This window comes from Paralichthys olivaceus, chromosome 4, assembly GCF_024713975.1.
Source record: "Paralichthys olivaceus isolate ysfri-2021 chromosome 4, ASM2471397v2, whole genome shotgun sequence".
Classification (NCBI taxonomy): Eukaryota; Metazoa; Chordata; class Actinopteri; order Pleuronectiformes; family Paralichthyidae; genus Paralichthys; species Paralichthys olivaceus.
The window spans coordinates 6174182-6193394 of NC_091096.1; the positions used below are offsets into that span (position 1 = coordinate 6174182).

At 40.3% G+C, this 19213-nt stretch overlaps 2 protein-coding genes across 2 annotated transcripts; both read right to left on the bottom strand.

Annotated features, from left to right (window-relative positions):
• Positions 1-664: 664 nt before the first annotated feature.
• On the bottom strand, positions 665-6559 carry tal2 (T-cell acute lymphocytic leukemia 2). Its single transcript, XM_020099368.2, has 3 exons — positions 6530-6559; positions 2905-3014; positions 665-1904 (listed from the first exon to the last, which is right to left on the bottom strand). The coding sequence occupies exon 3, from the start codon at positions 1888-1890 to the stop codon at positions 1552-1554; it is 339 nt and encodes a 112-aa protein (XP_019954927.1). The 5' UTR covers positions 1891-1904; positions 2905-3014; positions 6530-6559; the 3' UTR covers positions 665-1551.
• shoc1 (shortage in chiasmata 1) lies at positions 6091-18721 on the bottom strand. Its single transcript, XM_069523459.1, has 28 exons — positions 18589-18721; positions 18155-18233; positions 17747-17873; positions 17441-17531; positions 17117-17301; positions 16881-17043; positions 16611-16716; positions 16282-16423; positions 16089-16187; positions 15808-15946; positions 15475-15569; positions 14880-15125; positions 13875-14390; positions 13083-13304; positions 12515-12709; positions 12314-12406; positions 11561-11742; positions 11277-11349; positions 11053-11122; positions 10574-10749; positions 10376-10481; positions 9976-10087; positions 9421-9542; positions 9176-9263; positions 8534-8665; positions 7950-8099; positions 6954-7689; positions 6091-6589 (listed from the first exon to the last, which is right to left on the bottom strand). Coding segments are annotated over exons 1-28 (4533 nt in total). The 5' UTR covers positions 18591-18721; the 3' UTR covers positions 6091-6503.
• Between the last annotated feature and the right edge of the window lie 492 nt (positions 18722-19213).

Below are 19213 nucleotides of genomic sequence, written 5' to 3' on the forward strand. Positions count from 1 at the left end.
TGAGAGCAGCAGCACACTGACATTTTCCTCAACTCCATCTGCGCGTTGGTCAACTGGTCAGTGTTTGACTTCAGAACGACCTCTGACCTCAGGGGGTCACAAGTTAAGCTGTCATTTTCAGAGCTCTTCATTCAGGCCTGTGGTCAATGGACGGAGAGCTGCGGCCAGCCTGTGTCCACACAGTCATCACAGGACTTCTGGACGAACGTCTCCGGGCTTGTTGAGCACGAACAAAGAGCTGTTTGTTCTGACGCTGCAGCTTCGGCCTTAACTGCACATCAGACGTGTGAAATAGTTTCACTGGAGTCTGATGCTGTGGCTCGATTCCTCACTACACACTGATGTTTACGATATAAAGGTCTGCTTCTGCTGCTCAACATACTAATACAATTTATTCTAACAGGCAATGATAGCAAACTGCTTCTCCAAGTATGAATGGATTTTAATTTCTTTACTTGTTTTTAGTTTTTTTTCCAACACCATCAAAAATGTAATAGACATTTTTCCGGCTGTGGGTTTCCCCTCCAGATATTCTGTGCCTGTTGTTTTGATTTGCACACTGACTGTGCAAAGGTCACCTAGTGCACAGGCTCGGAAATATTTCATAGAATAACATCTGCGTTGAAGTGAGGAAGAACGATCTGAATGAAAAGCTTCAGGAGGGTTTTTTTTATTAACAAATCATTTATTAAATAAATAGTTGAAATAAATAACAATGTATATTCACAAGAAAACTGAATAACTTACAAAAGAGGTATCAGAAGATCATTAGCACACTCTTCACAGTAGACAATCAATTCATAATCTTTGGCCATATGACATGTGCATTTCACAAAAAACATAAGTAATTGAGAAGATGTGCGGTCAATTATATAATTACTGAAAGAGGATTGTCAGTTTTACCTCAGTCCAATCCCTAAATATCACAAATCAACCAGCACTGAACACTGTTGTGTATAAATATGTGAGAAAGAGGAAAAGTCTTTCTCAGAGGAGAATCTTCAGACGTCACATAACCTTGATAATTGAAAAAAGGTCAGATTTAGTCTTCTCAAGAAAAAAACCCAGCATGTCGATTTAAATAAAAAAGTGCCCTTGGCTCTTTGAGATGATTGCAGCCTGGAGAATTGACGGAGCCATTATCTGTTCAAATGCCTCGCAGAATCTATTGCTTTAAATGAGAAATTCCTTAATCCCCTCCATTTTCCTCATCGGCAAAACATCCTCTTATTGCAAAACTAACAAGGAATATTAACATGGAGACATGAAGGGAACATTTTACATCCAGGGTTTACACATCCATGCAGAATACAAATTCAATTTTCACCTGCAAATCACATCGTAACACTGATCAGCGAGGAGGCAGCCACATTGGGAGTCCACGAAAAAAAACAAAACACACACAGTATTGCATCTTCTGACACACGAGTCACACACAGGTGACGAATAGGGACAAAAATGAGCCATGAGAAAGGACGAGATCAGTTTTTAGACCCAGGAAAGAGCCAGAGTTCACTCAGGAGTTTTATTCTTTATCTTCTCGACGTGTTCCTACCAGGCCTCCGTGCTGTCACAGCTGGATCCTGGTGACGGAGCTTCGGTGTCACTGGTCAGGGCCCAGGTGTGCGGAGGGGACTGCAGCTGCTCCATGTTTCCTTTGAGGAAGGTGAGCAGGGTGTTGGGGGAGTGGCTGGCCGGCTGACCGCTCTGGCTCTCCAGCAGCTGCACCAGGAAGTTGATGTAGCGCATGGCCAGACGCAGGATCTCGTTCTTGCTCAGCTTCTTCTCTGGAGGATGGGTGGGGATGAGCTTGCGGAGCTCGGCGAAGGCGGTGTTGACGTTGTGCTGGCGCCAGCGCTCCCTTGTGTTGGTGAACACCTTCCTGGTCATGGTGCTGAGTGGAGCTGCAACGAGGAATCGATTGAAAGAAAGTTAATCAACAATCGAATGATCGTTTTAGTTGTTAAGGTTTAATGCTCGTGTTTAAAGATGCCAGCAACAGCATTTTGATTTCAGCATTTTATACAGCAACGATGAACTGGGAGAATAGTCTGACAGTTAATCAATACTAAAAATAAGTGTAAATTGCCACTCTGGTGCTGAAGTTACTGACTACAAGGTAGAATTTCAGATAATTTGACACTTGGGGAAAGTGTGAAAACATGTTTTGTTACACAAATGGTAATTTATATACAATAAATATACCATTCTCTTTTTCTTTCTGCAAAATAAAACCATTTTGTTTTTGCTTATACCAGATCTTCATTTTTAATATAGATTTATCAGAAGTTGGAGACCAATTTATATATATATATATGATTATAATGATAACGTTTTATCTAACCAGAAACAATTATTAAACGTCCATATTTGCATTCATACGCAGTGTATGAACCTATAATGGTTTAAATTGTATTGATAAGCTGATGGATTTTAAATAATTTTAATTTGTTACTCTAACGCCTCCTCTCATACATGGACATGAAATGACAAACCTTAAAACACATGTATAAAAATACAGAATATATACTCACAGGCGAGGTTTGAATTATCTATATGATCAAGTATTTATTTGTGTACTGCTCATAAATGGTAAATAGAGAGGTTGAAGTATTATAATGTGAGTGAATTTGAGTAATAGAGACTTTCTGGTTAAATAAATGCTGATCTACAAAAAAAATACCTGTTTGAATTATTAATGCAGAGTCTCATAAACACACATTATTTATTTACTATTACACGACAGCTGCAAAGAGACGCAATATCCTCTTGTATTACATCCTCATTTTGATTAATTATTTACGTGACCTGAGTGGAAACATGCGGCCTCAAGGGAAAACAATCCTTCACTATGATACATACATGTAAATATATATAAATATACAAATAAAGCACACGTCTCACCTGTGCTGTGTTTGAAGAAAGGTAGAGAAATCTCAGTTTCGGCAGGTCATCAGAGTCCAGGGTGTTTAAATGTCCACTCAGCTGCGTCTCCTCATTTTCACTGATGGATCCTTGTGAGCGAGAGGGAAGGAGCGAGTGAAAGAGAGGGAGGGAGGGAGGGATGAGTGTAGGGGGGATGACTGCTGCATGCTCGCATCCCACATTTTATAGCAGGGTGAACCCTATTGTGTGACGTGTGCAGTCGAGGAGGATGGTGTTAAACCCCCCCCCCTCCTGTTTGTCATGTAGCACCGATGACTTCAGGATCACATTGTTCATAAATCATTGCTGTAAATGATTCTCTGGTGTTTCCGTGCAACATTTGAGGCCATTTTGTGTCTTCTTTTTTTAAGCCTCCGTGATTCAACAGCTTTTTAAGTGACTATTTGTGCTGCTTCTTATGATTCATTGCTCGTTTAATCCTTGAAGGTTAGTACTAAAGGTGACAAATTCCCCATTGACGTGAAACTGAGACGTGATCCTTCTCTCACTGCTGCGGACACTTGTTCTTTTCTGTTTCTCCCACATTAGGCACGAACAACCCACCGTCCTCTACACCGTGGAAAAGACCTTGATATCACTGGCTGCTCCGCTATAGAATTCAGCCTGATTGGGCCACAGAAGGTAAAAATACCATATCCAGATTGACAGTGGAACAATATGGGTTTTGTTATGACTATGGTAATCTTGTTGAGCCATTCCAAGGGGACACACATAAATTAGAGAGGAAACAGGGAGAGCACAGCGTCCTGACTCACCTCTCTCCAGCCACACCTCTCCCCTCCTCTCCCTCCTACTTTAAACCTCCACATATAAAAAAAAAAAAAAAAACGAGTTTAACCAATTGTCATTTTTCCTTTTACACCCTTCAAGTGTTGTTTCAAAGACGCAGCCTTCCATAAAAGTCTGTGTGTGGAGTAGGAATTTACATAATCCGATTAGGGGCTGGGATTAGCCCGGGGCCTAGAGAACAGGCCCGATGGGGGCCCTTCTCTGAATCGTCCATTCATGGGCCCTGCTGCACGTCCAAGAGGCTGCACCTGCAGGACAGGCGCCGCCGCTCTCCAGCTCCATCCAGCCTCCGCTGCAGGTCTGCAGACATACTCTGCGCAGGGTCGTCTGGCCAGCGTGTTGACTTTATTACAGCCATGAGGCCAGGTATCAAAATGATACGACTCATGTCTGACAGCCAGGAGCTTTCATGACAGAAGTCACCGCTGCGCACCGACAGTGTTCACAAGCTTAAATTAAGATGAACAGCAACCTCCATGATTCACAGCTGAATGTGATTTTCTTTACTTAGAGGTGTTGATGCAAAATGATGAAAACATTTTGTCTTCACTTCATCTTGAGGTCGTGCTTTGACTCGCCCGAGGCACAATGTTGTTGGGTTGTCTATCTATCCATCCATCCTGTTTCTGTGAATTTGATATCACAGGATCGGCCAGAGGGAATTTCTTCAACCTCGACATAAAGGTTCACTTGGACTCATTAGAATTCGGTGGTCAAAGGTCAGTGTGGCCTCACAAAACATGGTTGAGGCTACAACTTAAAAATTCTAACTACTTATGACAAAATACTTTTTATACCTTGTCAGCAGGATCATTTAAAAACCACTGAGCAGATTTCCATGAAACCTGGTGGAAGGGTGGGACATAGGCCAAGAAAGAAACCGTAAAAGTTTGGTGTAAATCAGGAGAAAGGAGCGATCCAGGATTTTTTTCCTGCTTCGTTTAAAATTGGTGTATAGAGCTTTTTCACTGATTTCCCAGGAAGTAATTCATGGATCTTGATGAAAAAAATCTGGCCCATTTAGACGACTGATATCTATGAGTGTTCGGAGTTTTGTGTGGTTTGATTAAATTAAAGGTTACTGTTAAATCCCCTTAAATTAACTAAGGTCTTGGTGGATTGCTATTCTGTTTTTATATTACTCAACTATGTAATACTTTCTTTTTTTGTTCAGCTCATGGAATGAGACACTACCCTTTAGTGTTAAATCACCCAAGTCTCCTCACATATTACGATATGAAATATATTTAAATAAATTGATTTAAGGCCCTTTATCAACATCTCTGATAATTAAATATCATGGTGTTTAAAAATATATATTATGCTTATTAATGCTAGACAGGAGAAAATAAAGTAAAATGTTTACCTTGTTTTCTTCTAAAATATAAAATATTCTCATCACTCATCACCGAATGTGACTTAACCAAACAAATATGACTCAGGAAGCCGCCGTGATTTACGGAGGAGAGGAAACACAGGTGACTCTGAACAGCTGTGTGACCTTTGCAGCTGTGGCCAAGTGTAAAGAACAGCTTTGGTTTAAACAGCCCGTTAATTCCCACAGTATCTCTCCTGTCCCATTCAGACCAGGGCTGAAGTAACAGTGAGCGGCAATTACTGCACCATAACGCTGCTGTTTACCAAGCTCCATACAGGGACTCCTTTAACCACCCTGTCCACCGCTTTTGTTCCTGTGCCATTAAAAAACACCATTTTCTCTTTGTTTGTCCACTGCTTGTTAGAGGCCAGAGAGAGAGAGGGACACAGAGAGAGGGAAATGTTGAGGAAAGAAGAAAAAAAGCTGCTGGCGGGTTATTGATGGTGGGCAGCCAGTGCTGGGTTTGGCCGTCCAGAGGCAGGGAGGCTTGTAGTCAGTGTCCCCCGGGGGTCGTCTTTGTCTGGGGATCATTCCTGAGGGAGCTGGCTTCACTCTGCTGGCTCGTGAAGATAAGCACTCTCTCCACATGCTGAGAGACGATGATAAGGGGATTGCTTCACTAAATGAAAGCGGGGAAAAAAATCGCCCCACCATTGGAGCTGCTAAAATGAGAGACTTTATCAGTTCAGCTGGGAGAGACCCCCGATCCCGACTCCTCCAACCATAAATCACAATTTGTTTTCCACTACTGAGCATGCTGTGTGGACGGAGGAAAAGTAAAATGTGCACACAGCTGTAATCTTTATCTTTCATCTCATTCTGTAAAAACAAATTGCTCCCCCTTATTTGACTTAAGACTCGGGATATAAACACAATGGTTCACGACACATAATGTTGTTTTAAGGTGTTTTAAATGTTTCTGTGAGGTTTTTTTTAACTATAATGCTGCAAATCAAGACATTTTATGAAAGTTCAACTGTTATATTATCATTTATCTGTTTATAAGTGAACAGGAGAGGTTACAGGGTGCAGGACACTTAAAATAAATAAATAAATAACAAACTGTTCTAACTTTTAATTTATAAAATCGCAAATACCTACATTTGTCCTATAAAATGTAAAACTTAGTATTTTATATATTGGTATTTTAGCGGTTTGATGCATTGCATTTCATCCCACATTTTTTTTTGCCACCACAGATAAAAAGAACAAAACAGTGATGGTTTTAAAAATGTAGATATTTTATCTAAAAACAAGTTTGAACTGAAAACTTTCTGCAGTCTAATAAAAGTGTAAACGCCTCTGAATAAAAACTTGGAAGCTAAAATGCAACCAACACCTTGAATTTAACAAAACTGTAAGGACAACATGAGGATCAAATTATTTATATTTAAAATAACTTCAGCCTTGTCTGACCGTCACTCCTGCCGGGAACCCTCTCGTAGCTCAGCCTCCCCTTCTTCAGTGGAGTCAACACTGCAAAACACACAAGGAACATTTTTAATATGTTAGAATAAAAACTCAGAAACTGACTGAAGCCTTTATTTCTATTGAAACAATTTTCTTCTCCTGATTTTTAACATTTGTGCAGACTTTTCTTCACAGATATTAAGTATTTGTAAATGAATGTGTGGCTCAATCTAGCACTTTTTTGCAAATATTCAGAGCAGTGTTTGACAAGTTACTCATCTCTTTGGAGCAGGAGCTTCACTTTAAGTCACATAAATCACGTAGAGCATGATTTATTTTTGCTGTAGGGGTTTTATTTGATTATTTATTATCACTTTGAAGAAAACCAACTAAATCTTTGCACGACTTTTGCTTGCATCTGAATCTTCACCTGTTCCAACCAAACCGGCAGCCTCGCCACTCCTCTTCCTCTCTCGTCCGACCCAGCATCTGGAGCCGTACATGGGGGAAATCGCTGTCATCCCTCCGATGCCGGAGACATCGATGCTTTCACCTTGACCCCACGGTGTGACCCCTGTAGTGGGAGGGCTCAGACTGCAGGTGATGTGATGGTTGTTAGGATGCCGGAAGAAGTCGCCGCAGACTGTAGAGTATGCAGATATTTGAGTGCTGACGTCAGGTGGTTGCTGAGGGCTGAATCTGCATGTGGAGTCCAGTTTGAGGGGACTGTCGTCAGCAGTGTTGAGGTAGTTGGTGAAGCCGCTGTGGTTCGGTGGAGGCCCAAGTGTCCACTTGTCGCTTACTCTCCTCACAACTCTCCCCACTGCTCCAGCTCTGCTTTTTAATCCAGAAAACGTCCCCTCCTCTCTCTGCAGCTCCCTATCTGCCCAGCTGCTCTGCAGGTGAACATCTGGGCTGCCAAAAGAACAACTCAGATCAAATCTGAAATCTGTGCTTTCATCCTGCACCGTCAGGTCTGGGTCTCGTTCACAGAAGCTGTTCTCTGCACTTTTAGCTCCAAACAGGAAGCTGGTGGTGGTTTGGCTGCAGAACGAGGGATGAGGGGAGGTGGGGGATTGTTGGTTTGTCTCAGTGACAACTGCCTCAGACCCGAGGTGGTTGGGGTTTGTGGTCAGTGTGAACAGGGAGGTGATGTCACTGAAAAGCTAAAATCAAAAAGAGAAAAGAGGATAATAAATGAACTGCCACTGAAAATATTCAGTTTGCCCTGAAAAAAGAAATCAGATGAAGTTGAAGTAATTACAACTGGTGGTCAGAACATAATCCTGCAGGCTTTTTATAAATTAATGAAATGTCAAACGTACGAAGATAAAATATTTTTTTAGTCATAACTGAGAACTGCATCAAAGACGAAACGTAACATTTTTTGGGGGCATGTGTAAATGTCGTGATGTTTTCTGATCACCTTGAGGACTTTATGTGGCACCTCAGGGAGGAGCTTGTTCAGCTGAGTCAGAGAGGCCCCCAGGAGCCACTGTAAGGACGGAGCTCTCCACAGCATGAGCTGACTAACCAGAGGATTAATACATGGGAACTGCAACACACAACTTTCCTCCTGGAAAATAAATAAATAATATTAAAGCAGCATCAAGCAACAAACTCAGACTCGGGGCAAGAAGCAAAGCTGTACACAGCGTTGTTGCAGCAATACAATTGTTTTCTTATCTTTGTTAAATGTAATGAGACACTTAATATCAAAGTTGTCTTTCAGGGTAAACTAACTACAAGAATCAGTAGGGCTGACAGAAAGACACACGTGTTTCATCACAATAGAAATTAATATGTTGTATCTGCTGATTATATGACACTCAAGATGCACAGTGGAGGCCCCTCTCAGTATTCCTGCATGAGTACAACTAATGTGTTAAACTACTCTACTAAAAACAATCTATGAGATCCAAAAAGATTTGAACAGCTGTAGCTCGGCATCCAGAAACCTTCTCCTATGGTTTTCTCAGTGAGGGTTTGTTTTTGTGAGGCTGTGCTCACCTGTGAAGGGATCACAGTCAACCAGTCTCTGTTCAGGAAGCTGAGAGGATCCCTGTCACTGGACATCAGGCTGTGGAAGCAGATCTGACTGATCCACTTGGCAATTTCACAAACCTCTGACACTATCAGCACCTGAAACACAGGGCAAGAAACTAACTGCTTTCCATCAGTGTTCTGAGTAACTTAGTACACCATTACTCTTTACTCCACTACAAACCAGAAGCAAATATTACCACTGCATTTATTTGATAAGTTACTTGTTACCTTGGAGACTAAAATGAACGATACAAAACCAGCATAAAAATTAGGCAGAGATAAGATTTAGTATATATAGGAATTAAAATGAGCACAAACTTAGAGAGATGTACATATATATATATCTATGATTATTACAATCCTATTATGTTTTGTAAATTGTTCACAAATTAAGTTTCTTATATTTTGGTCACTTCAAGTGAATTATGATGAGGCAGTAAACATTTCTGTATAACAATAGATGAAACCACCAACACAGCTAAAGGTGAGGTAAATACCAATATGGTCGCTAGAAGTTTGCCTCTGCCTTTTCTACACATCAAAAGTGAACTGACTGAACAGTTAAAGGCAGAAATGTGAATCGTGTTTGAATTGCACTTGTTCTACCTTGACATCTAGATCCTTGGACTTTGTTCCAAACAGCACCAGAGACGAATAAACCAACACCAAGTTGCTGAAGGCTTCGCTGGAAAATCTGTCATCACACAGACCAGAGGCAGTAATGGAGTGTCTCTGTATAAAATGAATATTCATAATAGTGTGTGTGTGTGTGTGTGTGTGTGTGTGTGTGTGTGTGTGTGTGTGTGTGTGTGTGTGTGTGTGTGTGTGTGTGTGTGTGTGTGTAGGCTGACCCTCCTCCCTGGATGTCCGGGCAGTGCAGGATAAACCAACAGCAGTTGTACTGAAGACAGAGTGCAGTCAGCCTCATCACCAGTCCCTCACTGGCTTGTTCCTGATCCAGTTCATCCTGCTCCTACACACATTCATGCACACACACAACTACATTTGCTGGAATAGAATTCAATTTAGCTTAAATTTTGTTATGTTAAATATAAAAGCAGATAATCCAATCTGACCTGGCACAAACACAGGTCAATATAAAAAAGCAAAATGTGCATAGTAAATTTATGTCACCAAAACTCAACACTTCTTGATTTATTTTTTCACACTAAAAGCCTAAAGTGAAGGCTGCAACACCTTTACTGTGAAACATCAGGAAGTTTCACAGCTTGAGACTGTTCAGAGACGATGGTAAAGTGAACGACCTCATGTGGAGTGCCGATGAATCAAGACTTGTGGAGATGGATCTGTGAGTTTACAATAAGTTGTTGCTGCCTGAACAGAGATTTTTATTAAGGGTTAAGTGTCACGTGAGAGAAGCAGCAGGTTTCTCCGTCCCCTGGTACCTGAATGATAATAGCTGTGCTTTCATCCACTGTGATCACAGCATAGTTATGAGTCCCTCCGAGCATCTGCAAGGACGGACAGTGGCTCCTCTCCAACACAGTTATATTAAACCTTTACATCAAACCACAACACAAACACAGTCACATCTAACCACATTGCACTGCAATGAAAAATCGTGTGTGTCTAATTAACACAATTAATAATCTAATTAACATGTCTTGCTGTGGTTGTGTGGACTGATTTTTGCCAGAAACCATAAATGTGACATTAATGTGAACAGTGACACTGAGAATCATGCAACTTCAGTGCAGACCCCATTTCTAGTAAAGTGAACTCTACACAACCACTCTTACTAAGCTGGATATGATGTAATTAGACTTGACCAATGGGAGAATTTACTCTGACTCAAGTGTCTGCAGCAGCAGTGGACGGTTAAGAAACTCCTCAGTCACCAACAACACATAAGGAACGTTGTCTTCCAGGCACCAGGGGTCTGTCCCCATCTCTTTAAGAGCAAACAAAACATTTAGAATGAAGTGGTTCATTAATCATGATTAATGATATATAAGTAGTAATATGCATTTGGTGGCAACAGACCATAGTCAGAGATGGTGGTGTTGAAAGAGAGGTGACTGATGCTCCTCTCTCTGCAGACTGTGGACCATGGAGACTGACCTGGATGGTCATACTCCACCACCAGACAGAAACTGTTCCAGGGGAAGTCGGGGCCTATATGCTGCTCATACAGCACTACACACACACTGTCACACACACTGGTCAAACAGGATGGGAGTGTTAAAACAACAATTTGTTTAACGCAGCTTGAAAATATTTCCTCTAACACTGAAACAAGCAACAGTTACTCCGGTGTTACTTTTACATAATGGGATGAGAGTCACAGCCTAGTTTCATAGTTTTGGTTTTCCTTATATTCATAAAATAAACAAACACTAACACAAAATTCATACATTTGTTCTTCTTATTGTGATTATATTTTCCACTGCATCTGCTTATTAACTGATCAAATGAATTGACCTATTATTGATCATCGTGCTGCTATTTGTGCTCCTCATTACCTGCTGACCACACTGGCACCATTCAGTTTGGTTTTGTTCTCCTCAGGACGAACTGCAGTTACAGCTGCACCTGTGAGAATGAAAAACATCAACATGCTCAACTGCCCAATGTAAATTATCATAATTTTATGTTGCTGTTGTTACAGACAATTTAGCAAAAGCAGCTAATGCCAGTGGTTGAGTTCATATAGATGAATGGCTGAAGGAGGTCGAGGGTTGCTCACCAGTCACTTGGCTCAAGCTGTTGATGATCGTGGATCTGCTGTCGTCAGAGTCCACTGATAATATGACAAGAATCTACAGACAGAACACCAGGGTCATGTCAAGACTGAAACTTATGTGTGATGGCAACTAACATAAGTGAACTAAATATGAAAATTAGGATTTGCTGGGTGGATAGTGTGATCATGATCACTGTGGAACAGTATAAGTTAAATGCATTTTATCTATTTATCTGTTTATCTTTGTGTTCTTGATGAACTTGACAAATTTAGTACAATTTACTGACTTTCTCCATGTTGTTGTGTCCTTTAGTGCTTTGCAGCCTTTTCAACAGCAGCTGTTGCATCTCCTGCACTTTGAGGTTGGGCTCCTGGTTCTTGTGACTGAGGAGGAAGATGATCTGCATCCTCTTCACCAGCTGCTGCAGACTCTGCTCCGAACAAGTCTCAGCTGCCTGAGTCAGGTACGCTGTCAAAAATAAGGAGAAGGCTGTAAATATCACAATATTGTGTATACTGTTCAAGTCAGAACAGTATACAGACTTTTTAATATCAATGAGAAAACAATTTGGATCAATCACACCTCAAATTATTTTATCTTGATGACTCTCTGTATCTCGATATGATCAATTATTTAAAACAACCTGATCCTGGGAAAACAAAATAAAATGGATCAATGCATTAACCATTAAAAAGTAATTCAACAATTTTATAATTTACATTTTCACTGAAATTAACATTTTCCCATAATTAGATGATGAACTTTTCTAGCTGCTGCTGCTAATACCATGACACCTTGTAAGACATTTTGGCTTAACTTCTTTTCAAGACTTTTCAAGACCAGCAGAATTTAGCATTATTTAAATCAAATGTGCTTAAACCAGTTCAGAACGGTCCTGCTAAAGAACATTTTGCTGAGTTTTGAGTGTCAGACTTTTCTCTTTGTGAAGAATTCATGGCAGACAAAGAATTTAAACTCTAAACCAAATATTTAGGAGCTTTGAAGTCACATCATAGGAGTGAGAGCAGCACAAACTGACCCAATCCAGTACTGAGGTCGCACTTCAGCAGCAGCTCCTTGAACGTCACCAGCACATGAATCAGAGCCACCTTGCTGAAGAGTAGATCCTCGTCTGGAAGGAACACAGTGGAAACGTGCTTGAGAGGGGATGTACAGTTTAAGCCATAAATAAAACTACATATTTTTACAACAAACATATAGATTTAATTCTATTTCCCACCTCGGATCAGCTCTGTGCTCTGTGCATGCTTTCTGCAGAGCACCCTCTCCTGCTGTTTGAGGAGGAAATGTGTTCGGTCGGGGGCCAGGCAGCTGAAGTCTCCCCACACTGAGAAGTTGATCCCCAGCTCTCTGGCAGAGTTCAAACAAGGCTGAGCGACGGTCAGCAGCTCAAAGTACGCTCGCTGCTGGCTGTCTGCAAAGGGAACAAGAGGACAGAGGTTTAAAAAAAACAAAGCCCTCTGAAACATCTGATCCAGTTCATGTTTCTACAGCACTAATAATTTACTACAGTTTACTTTGATCAGCAAGAACAGTTTTTCACACTTTTATTGGACTGAATTCTAATCCAATAAGTTGAGTAGCGTTTAAGGGTTTTGGTTTGAGTTGTTTTAGTTCCCTAATTCTCTACATCAAGTGCAAATTCATTGTGTATGTAAAACTTAAAAAAAGTAAAATGAATGTAATGAAAATGTAGTTGAGTTAAAGGTTGAAAACTGAAATTAAAAAAAACCCTGTCTACTTTTTTATAGTATATTTTAACTTGGTTAGTTGTAAAGGTCTTGTACCTGTAGCTTGAACCTGTATTACTCTGTCACTCTCCTGAAGGTTCAACTGACTGACAGGATGACTGCTGACTTGACCTTTCCATTGACCAGCAGCTTCCTGCTCTCTGGTAACATGTCCTGACACAGAACCGCTCATATTCATTGCTCTCCCATCTGATCTTTGTATCTGCTGTGGAGGAGGACGCAGCTCAGATGGTGGAGTTACCTGGTCCATCTCTGGTGCTGATAAAAAAAGGGATAAGTCAAGATCACAGTCAGTAACTTAAGTATGACATTACACCATGAGTAGAGTAAGTTCATTATCAGAGTATCTTATACCTGAACCACAAAAATGTTTAAATGTTGGCACCATTCCATCTACATATTATTTTCTCAGTTTATCTATTTACTGTCCACAAACAGCAAGTCCCCTGAACACTGGTTTTGTCTGACCAACAGTCCAAACCCCCCAAAAATGTTTTTTTAGATTTGTTTAGAGAAAAATGATCCATTTACACAGAGAAATGGTGTCATCTGTCTCAGTTGCAGGGATCGGTGCCTTCTCCGGATATGGTAGTAACATTTCCGATATAAGAAGTGGCACTATAGTCTTAAACAAAAACATCTTATCCTGTTTTATATATACATGTGCTGATTTACCAAAGGAATTATCAATGAATGCAAAGGTCACAAAATTCTGGTGAAGAAAACTGGATAAAGCTGAAGAACTTGTTTTTTAAAAAAGATAAAAGCATTATCTTTTCAGTCATTATAACCACATTAACACATTTCCACAGCAGCATCACTGTGTACCTTGAGAACTGGCTGAGCTCTGAAGCACTGCAGTAACTGGCGCCATCTGCTGGGATCTGAGTACCATGAAGGTGGAGAGAGGGTCAATTTCGTTCTCCGGAGAACGTCTGGTAACCTGCTGATGTCTGTGGTTGTCTCTAATAATCGGTATTGAGGACACAGTCTGCTCAGGAGTGTGGACACTCTGCTCGGTCTCACAGTCATCTCCACCTGTGTCTCTGTTGTTCTTGAGAGCAGAAGACAGGGCGGCGACATCAAAGAACCTGGGGTTGGAAATGTTATCTTTGGTGTTGGAGACAGCAGCAGGTTTTAAAAGTGTTAGTGTTGCAGGTTTTACTTCCTTGTTGTTCATGTTGACATTGTGCATAAGGACGATGTTCTGAGACGTGTCTGCAAGGTTGTTTTGGAGAGGAGGATAATCTGGAGAAGTTTCAGTATGGAGAGAAGTTTCATGTTTTTCCAAGTGAGCTAACTGAGTTTTGTTTGTAGGACTCATCAGGAAGGATCCAACTGTGACTGAAACCAGTGGAGATGAGGAAAATGACACAGATGTGTAAATAATCTGCTGCAACATCTCACATTTTAAGAAATCACATTTTAAGAAATCATCTCACATTTTAAGAAAATAAGACTAGTTTAAAGCAATACACCAAATAAACAGGATATGACATATTACTAACAATTATTTTCATTATTTATTGTATTTTCAATTAAATCACAAATTATCAAAATGTCAGGAAGGAAATATTGCAAAATGTCCATCACAGTTCACCACAGCTTCTTTTGTCTTAACATCAGTCCAAATTCAAATGTATTCCTTATATTTATTATCTTTAATTAAAAAAAAGAAGAAGCACCAGGTACAATGGTGGCGGGACATTAAACTACATGATTCTTTTTTCATTAAAAGCTTCTTCACCCTCTTATTAACTGCACAAATTTGTTGCAACTAACACATTCACTGCTAAATAAAACTGATTCAATGACAAAAACAACTCTACTCACACAGCTCATGGTCAGGTGACAGCTTTTTAAAGTCTTCCATCTTTTCCTCTCTGATGGAGGGAAACTCAGACCTGATGCTCTCAGTGAACTCACGACTGCTACACAAATACACCGGTGAGGTTCCCGTGTTCATCTGTGACTGCAGATCATCAGCAGCACTCATAAAGCTTTGCTTCTCTAATTGAAGGACTTTCATCGCCTCAGACAGTGGCTGGAAGTCCACAGCTGGTTCAGATGTTTGAGGCTCTGTTATAAAACACAACAGATTAGATTTCTACAAACACTCTGTCGATTTTTTTTCAGTGTAGGTCTGATAAATATACATCAATCTTCCTACAAGTAAGAAAGTAGAGTAAACTAAATAAGATTATCCTGAACAATTATCAAATAAAGATGCAAATGTGTATTTGTTTTTATGATATTTAATGACCGTCTACCTCTTAGTGGCACTCCATCACGCTGGAGGCAAAATCAGACATATCTTAACTTTTAGTCCTGTCTACATCCAAAACTACTGTGTCATAGAACTCTCATCATCATCATCATCATTTGTCTTACCCTTCCTATCTGCTCAAACACTAGACCTTGTAATTACCTGCCAACAGAAATCCCACCACAAAGGTTGGATGCTTCTCTGCTTTCCAAAGTGCCCTCTCCATCTGTGTGTGAGCTCTGACTGACACTAAAGATCTACACAACAATCATCAGTATCACAAACACTGTGCAATCAGTTTTCTTTGGAACATTATCTATTTTTACCCATATGTTTGAGTTGTGTTTTCATTTAATGTATGAATCTATTACCATCATATTGTCTGATATAACTGTGATATCACTTCATTTTTGTATTTTGTAATAAATATAACCACACGATGATAACTGCTGCGTTAGCAGTTCAACGACAGCTTGATCTGGTATCCTCACTCACCGCCTGCAGAACGGTGACAACTCTTCCTTCTGGAGTTCAGAAGTGGACGGACAGAGACAAGTGTGACTGGTCTTTGGAGCCAGTGTCAGAGACACGTCCAGCTCCAATTCAGTTGGAAGCACCATACGTTCTATAGAAACTTAAGGAAGGGTCAAGGAAACCACAAGCAAGTATGTTGTGACTTCTAAAACACTAAGTAGTGAGTAACACAGACACATTTACAGAATGAATAGTACATCTTAGAGTTTACACTTATTGTGCATGTTCTCTGTAACTTGTACCTATGAGATCTGAGTCTATCAGGCCTCCATTCATCTTGTCTTCTTGTTTACGCTCCTCTGGTGAGTTACACTGGAATTTTTCCACTGACACTGGTGCATCTGAAAGGGAAATGAAGGAAAAGGAACCATATCAGTTTATTTTTTTATACTGCTATGTATTTTTATTTAATCTGAAACCTTATCTCGTCTGCACCTTGATGAAGCATATCGAGGACTGGAAGCTGCTCATCCAATAGTTCAGGAGCAACATTTAAAATACCACAAATGCTTGAAAAGGAGGTGCAGTTTTCTGTGGTCATTTTAAAAGTGTCCACAACAACAGGTAAGAGCAGAGACTGTGGAGGAAAAACTGTAGAAGTTAAGTTATTTCATGATAAGAGTGGCAAGTAAAAGTGAGCACTGAAATTATCCCCAATTTTGTAAATATTTGTCTTAACATATTTAGAAAATAGTTAAGAAAACCAGGTAATTCCATATTTTATTTATTGTCAAAAAAAATTAAATTAAATTAATTTAAATTACCTCTTCCTTCATGAGCAATTCTTTGGCAAAGTCCTCATGTATGTTTGCACACATGTGAGTGTCACTGGCAGACGAACCAGGAGCTTTCTCATAAGACGCACATCTCCTGGAAAGGTTGTAATCCAATAGATTTTAATATTTCAGCTAATGCAAACTATATGAATGAGACAATCAGGTCAATAACATAACTTACTAGGAAGTAGTGGGCAGGTCTCCAAACAGAACAACTCTGATTAAAAAATGAGACGCTGGTGGTGGACATGTTTTCACCTGAATATTGTGTCCTCAGAGATGGTGTCTCCTGCTGAGCTCAACAGAGGGTCGGCCACGGGAAGCGTCCTCAGTCTGGACAGTTTGGTTTCCAATGTGGGTAATTTACTCTTAAATTGTGGCAGGTAATCAATAACCATGAGCTCTTCAGGCAGGAGGAGATCTTTGGCAGATGTAAAAAAGAAAAAATGATCAACGTCACGAGTCAAAACACATTCTTCCAACTGTTGAGTTACCTTTGTTCTGACTTCCAGGTTCCATCTGGTCAGTTGTCAACTTGAAAAAGATTTCGTGACACGGATCATTGACCTGCGACTCTTTTAAATTACAAACAGCCTCCTCCTCAGCTTGAAGTGAGTCAGGATTAGAGCTGGGTATCTTCTCCACATCCCTGTTCGCCTCATTTAGAGTCACATTAAATCTGGAATGTGACAAAAACTTTGTAAACCCAAGTCGTCCACCTTCGATAACAAAAAACAGAATAAATATTGAAATGATGACTTATATGATAAAAATACAGGAAGGGAAAAAATGATGCAGAGTAAGTGAAATCACATCACCTCTCTGTAAAATTCATAGGCTGTTTTGTTCCTCCCAGGTCATCAAGCACAGAACCACTGACAAAGAGTTTGCAGGCGGAGATCACCTTTCCTGTCAGGTGCATCAGAAAAAAATATAAAGACACTCCATACACTCCATTTGCATCAAATATTACACTGCACAATTTAATGCATGTGGTTTTAGTTTTGTATTTGACTTTTTTACAGTGGGCTCTTTCTATCTTGACGCTGTGTTAACCTGAATTTGACCAATAAAACTACAGCAACACCAACAATATGTGACATTAGCGGGGGCCACTTCATCACCTCTGATCCACGGTGTCCTGTAGGTGACTTCAGGCAGTTTGCCACTGTGAGGGTACAGGTGGGTATCAGTCAGGTAAGGAGCCGGCAGTGCCAGCAAGTTCATCATGACTTTGGTACTGATGGTCCTCTGAAATAATAATAACAATGATTATTTCTACTGCCTTTTTAAACTCCCAGAGAAATCTTACAATACATGACGTACAAACACAAGAAGAGTTAAAAGTATACCAAGATAAGAGGCAAAGACATGATTAGACGAGTCTGACAGAACAGTATGAGGTTGATGCTAAGTTGTATTGGAAATAAACAGAAATGCAAACGCATCTTATTCCAGTACAGCCGTAACATTAGATTAACCTCACACTATTAATGAACCCGGTATTCCAGAGGTAAAATGAACAGACTCACCTCGAACACATAGTCCAGAGCTTTATATGTGACAGGGGAGAAGATGCGAGGAGGTAAACAGCCGCCGCCATGTTCACACCTGGAGAGTGAAATGAGAATATTTCAGAGAGCATTCATTAATCATCTCCTGTTTTCTCATCGATACCTGAACGACAGCTTCGACCCTGATACTCGAATGACTAAAGCCACGCGTAACATGTCTGTTCAGGTTAAATACTAGAACACGAGTGTTTAAATCCACGAAATGAATATTACGAAGACTTTTCTGTTAGCTTGGTGAGCTAGCTAGCTAGCTCTCCTCTAGTTACCGCTAACTTCTCTCTAACGTCGAACAAATGTCATTTAAGGACAACTTCAACAGCGCAAAGTGTCGACACTGAATAATGAGACCGTGTCAGTTCAATTAATTAAATATAAAGTCATTTAAAACTTACATGATGACGCGATGCTCGGTCCCGCTAATTCTAACAGAGAGGGTTCATGTCAAAGATCGTCAATTGAAGAGGAGCTCACAGGTGTGTGGTTTTTTTTTTTAGCTTTTACCTTCACGCATGCGCTTTGGACATTTGAGTTGATTGGACAAAACCTCATTCTCTCTCTCTCAGCCACACACACACACACACACACACACACACACACACACACACACACACACACACACACACACACACTTCATATATTTTCCAAATTGCAGGCTGTGAAATTATTAATAATAAAAATAAACATTTACAGTGTGGATTTCCATATTTTTGGTGTTTCTGTATTTGTGTGTTTGTTTCTTTGCAGATTTCAGTCTGTGAATGGTATCTCATATTATCAATAGGTTTGTGGAAGATATAAGTATTTGGCCATTCGACATTCACAATGAATGAAACACTCTCTGATGGAGTTCAACATCAGACCCTTTGTGCCATTTCTATTTTAAAGTTCAGCCAGAGGGAGGCAGCGTGGAGGGGGAAATAAAAAGGACGAACCCATCTGTCACAATCTGTTTTTATCTTGTATATAAACTCAGAGACAGACGATCAGAGTGAGATGGAGCAAACGAGCAGAGAAAAC

What these genes read in the sequence shown, in the direction of transcription:
- shoc1 (XM_069523459.1), bottom strand. An exon ending in GACACAACAACATGGAGAAA is followed by an intron (nt 11,350 to 11,560) that starts GTCAGTAAATTG and finishes TTCTGTCTGTAG; the next exon opens with ATTCTTGTCATATTATCAGT. An exon ending in CCGGACATCCAGGGAGGAGG is followed by an intron (nt 9,264 to 9,420) that starts GTCAGCCTACAC and finishes GTGTGATGACAG; the next exon opens with ATTTTCCAGCGAAGCCTTCA.
- tal2 (XM_020099368.2), bottom strand. Translation starts at nt 1,890, where the DNA reads ATGACCAGGAAGGTGTTCACCAACACAAGGGAGCGCTGGCGCCAGCAC.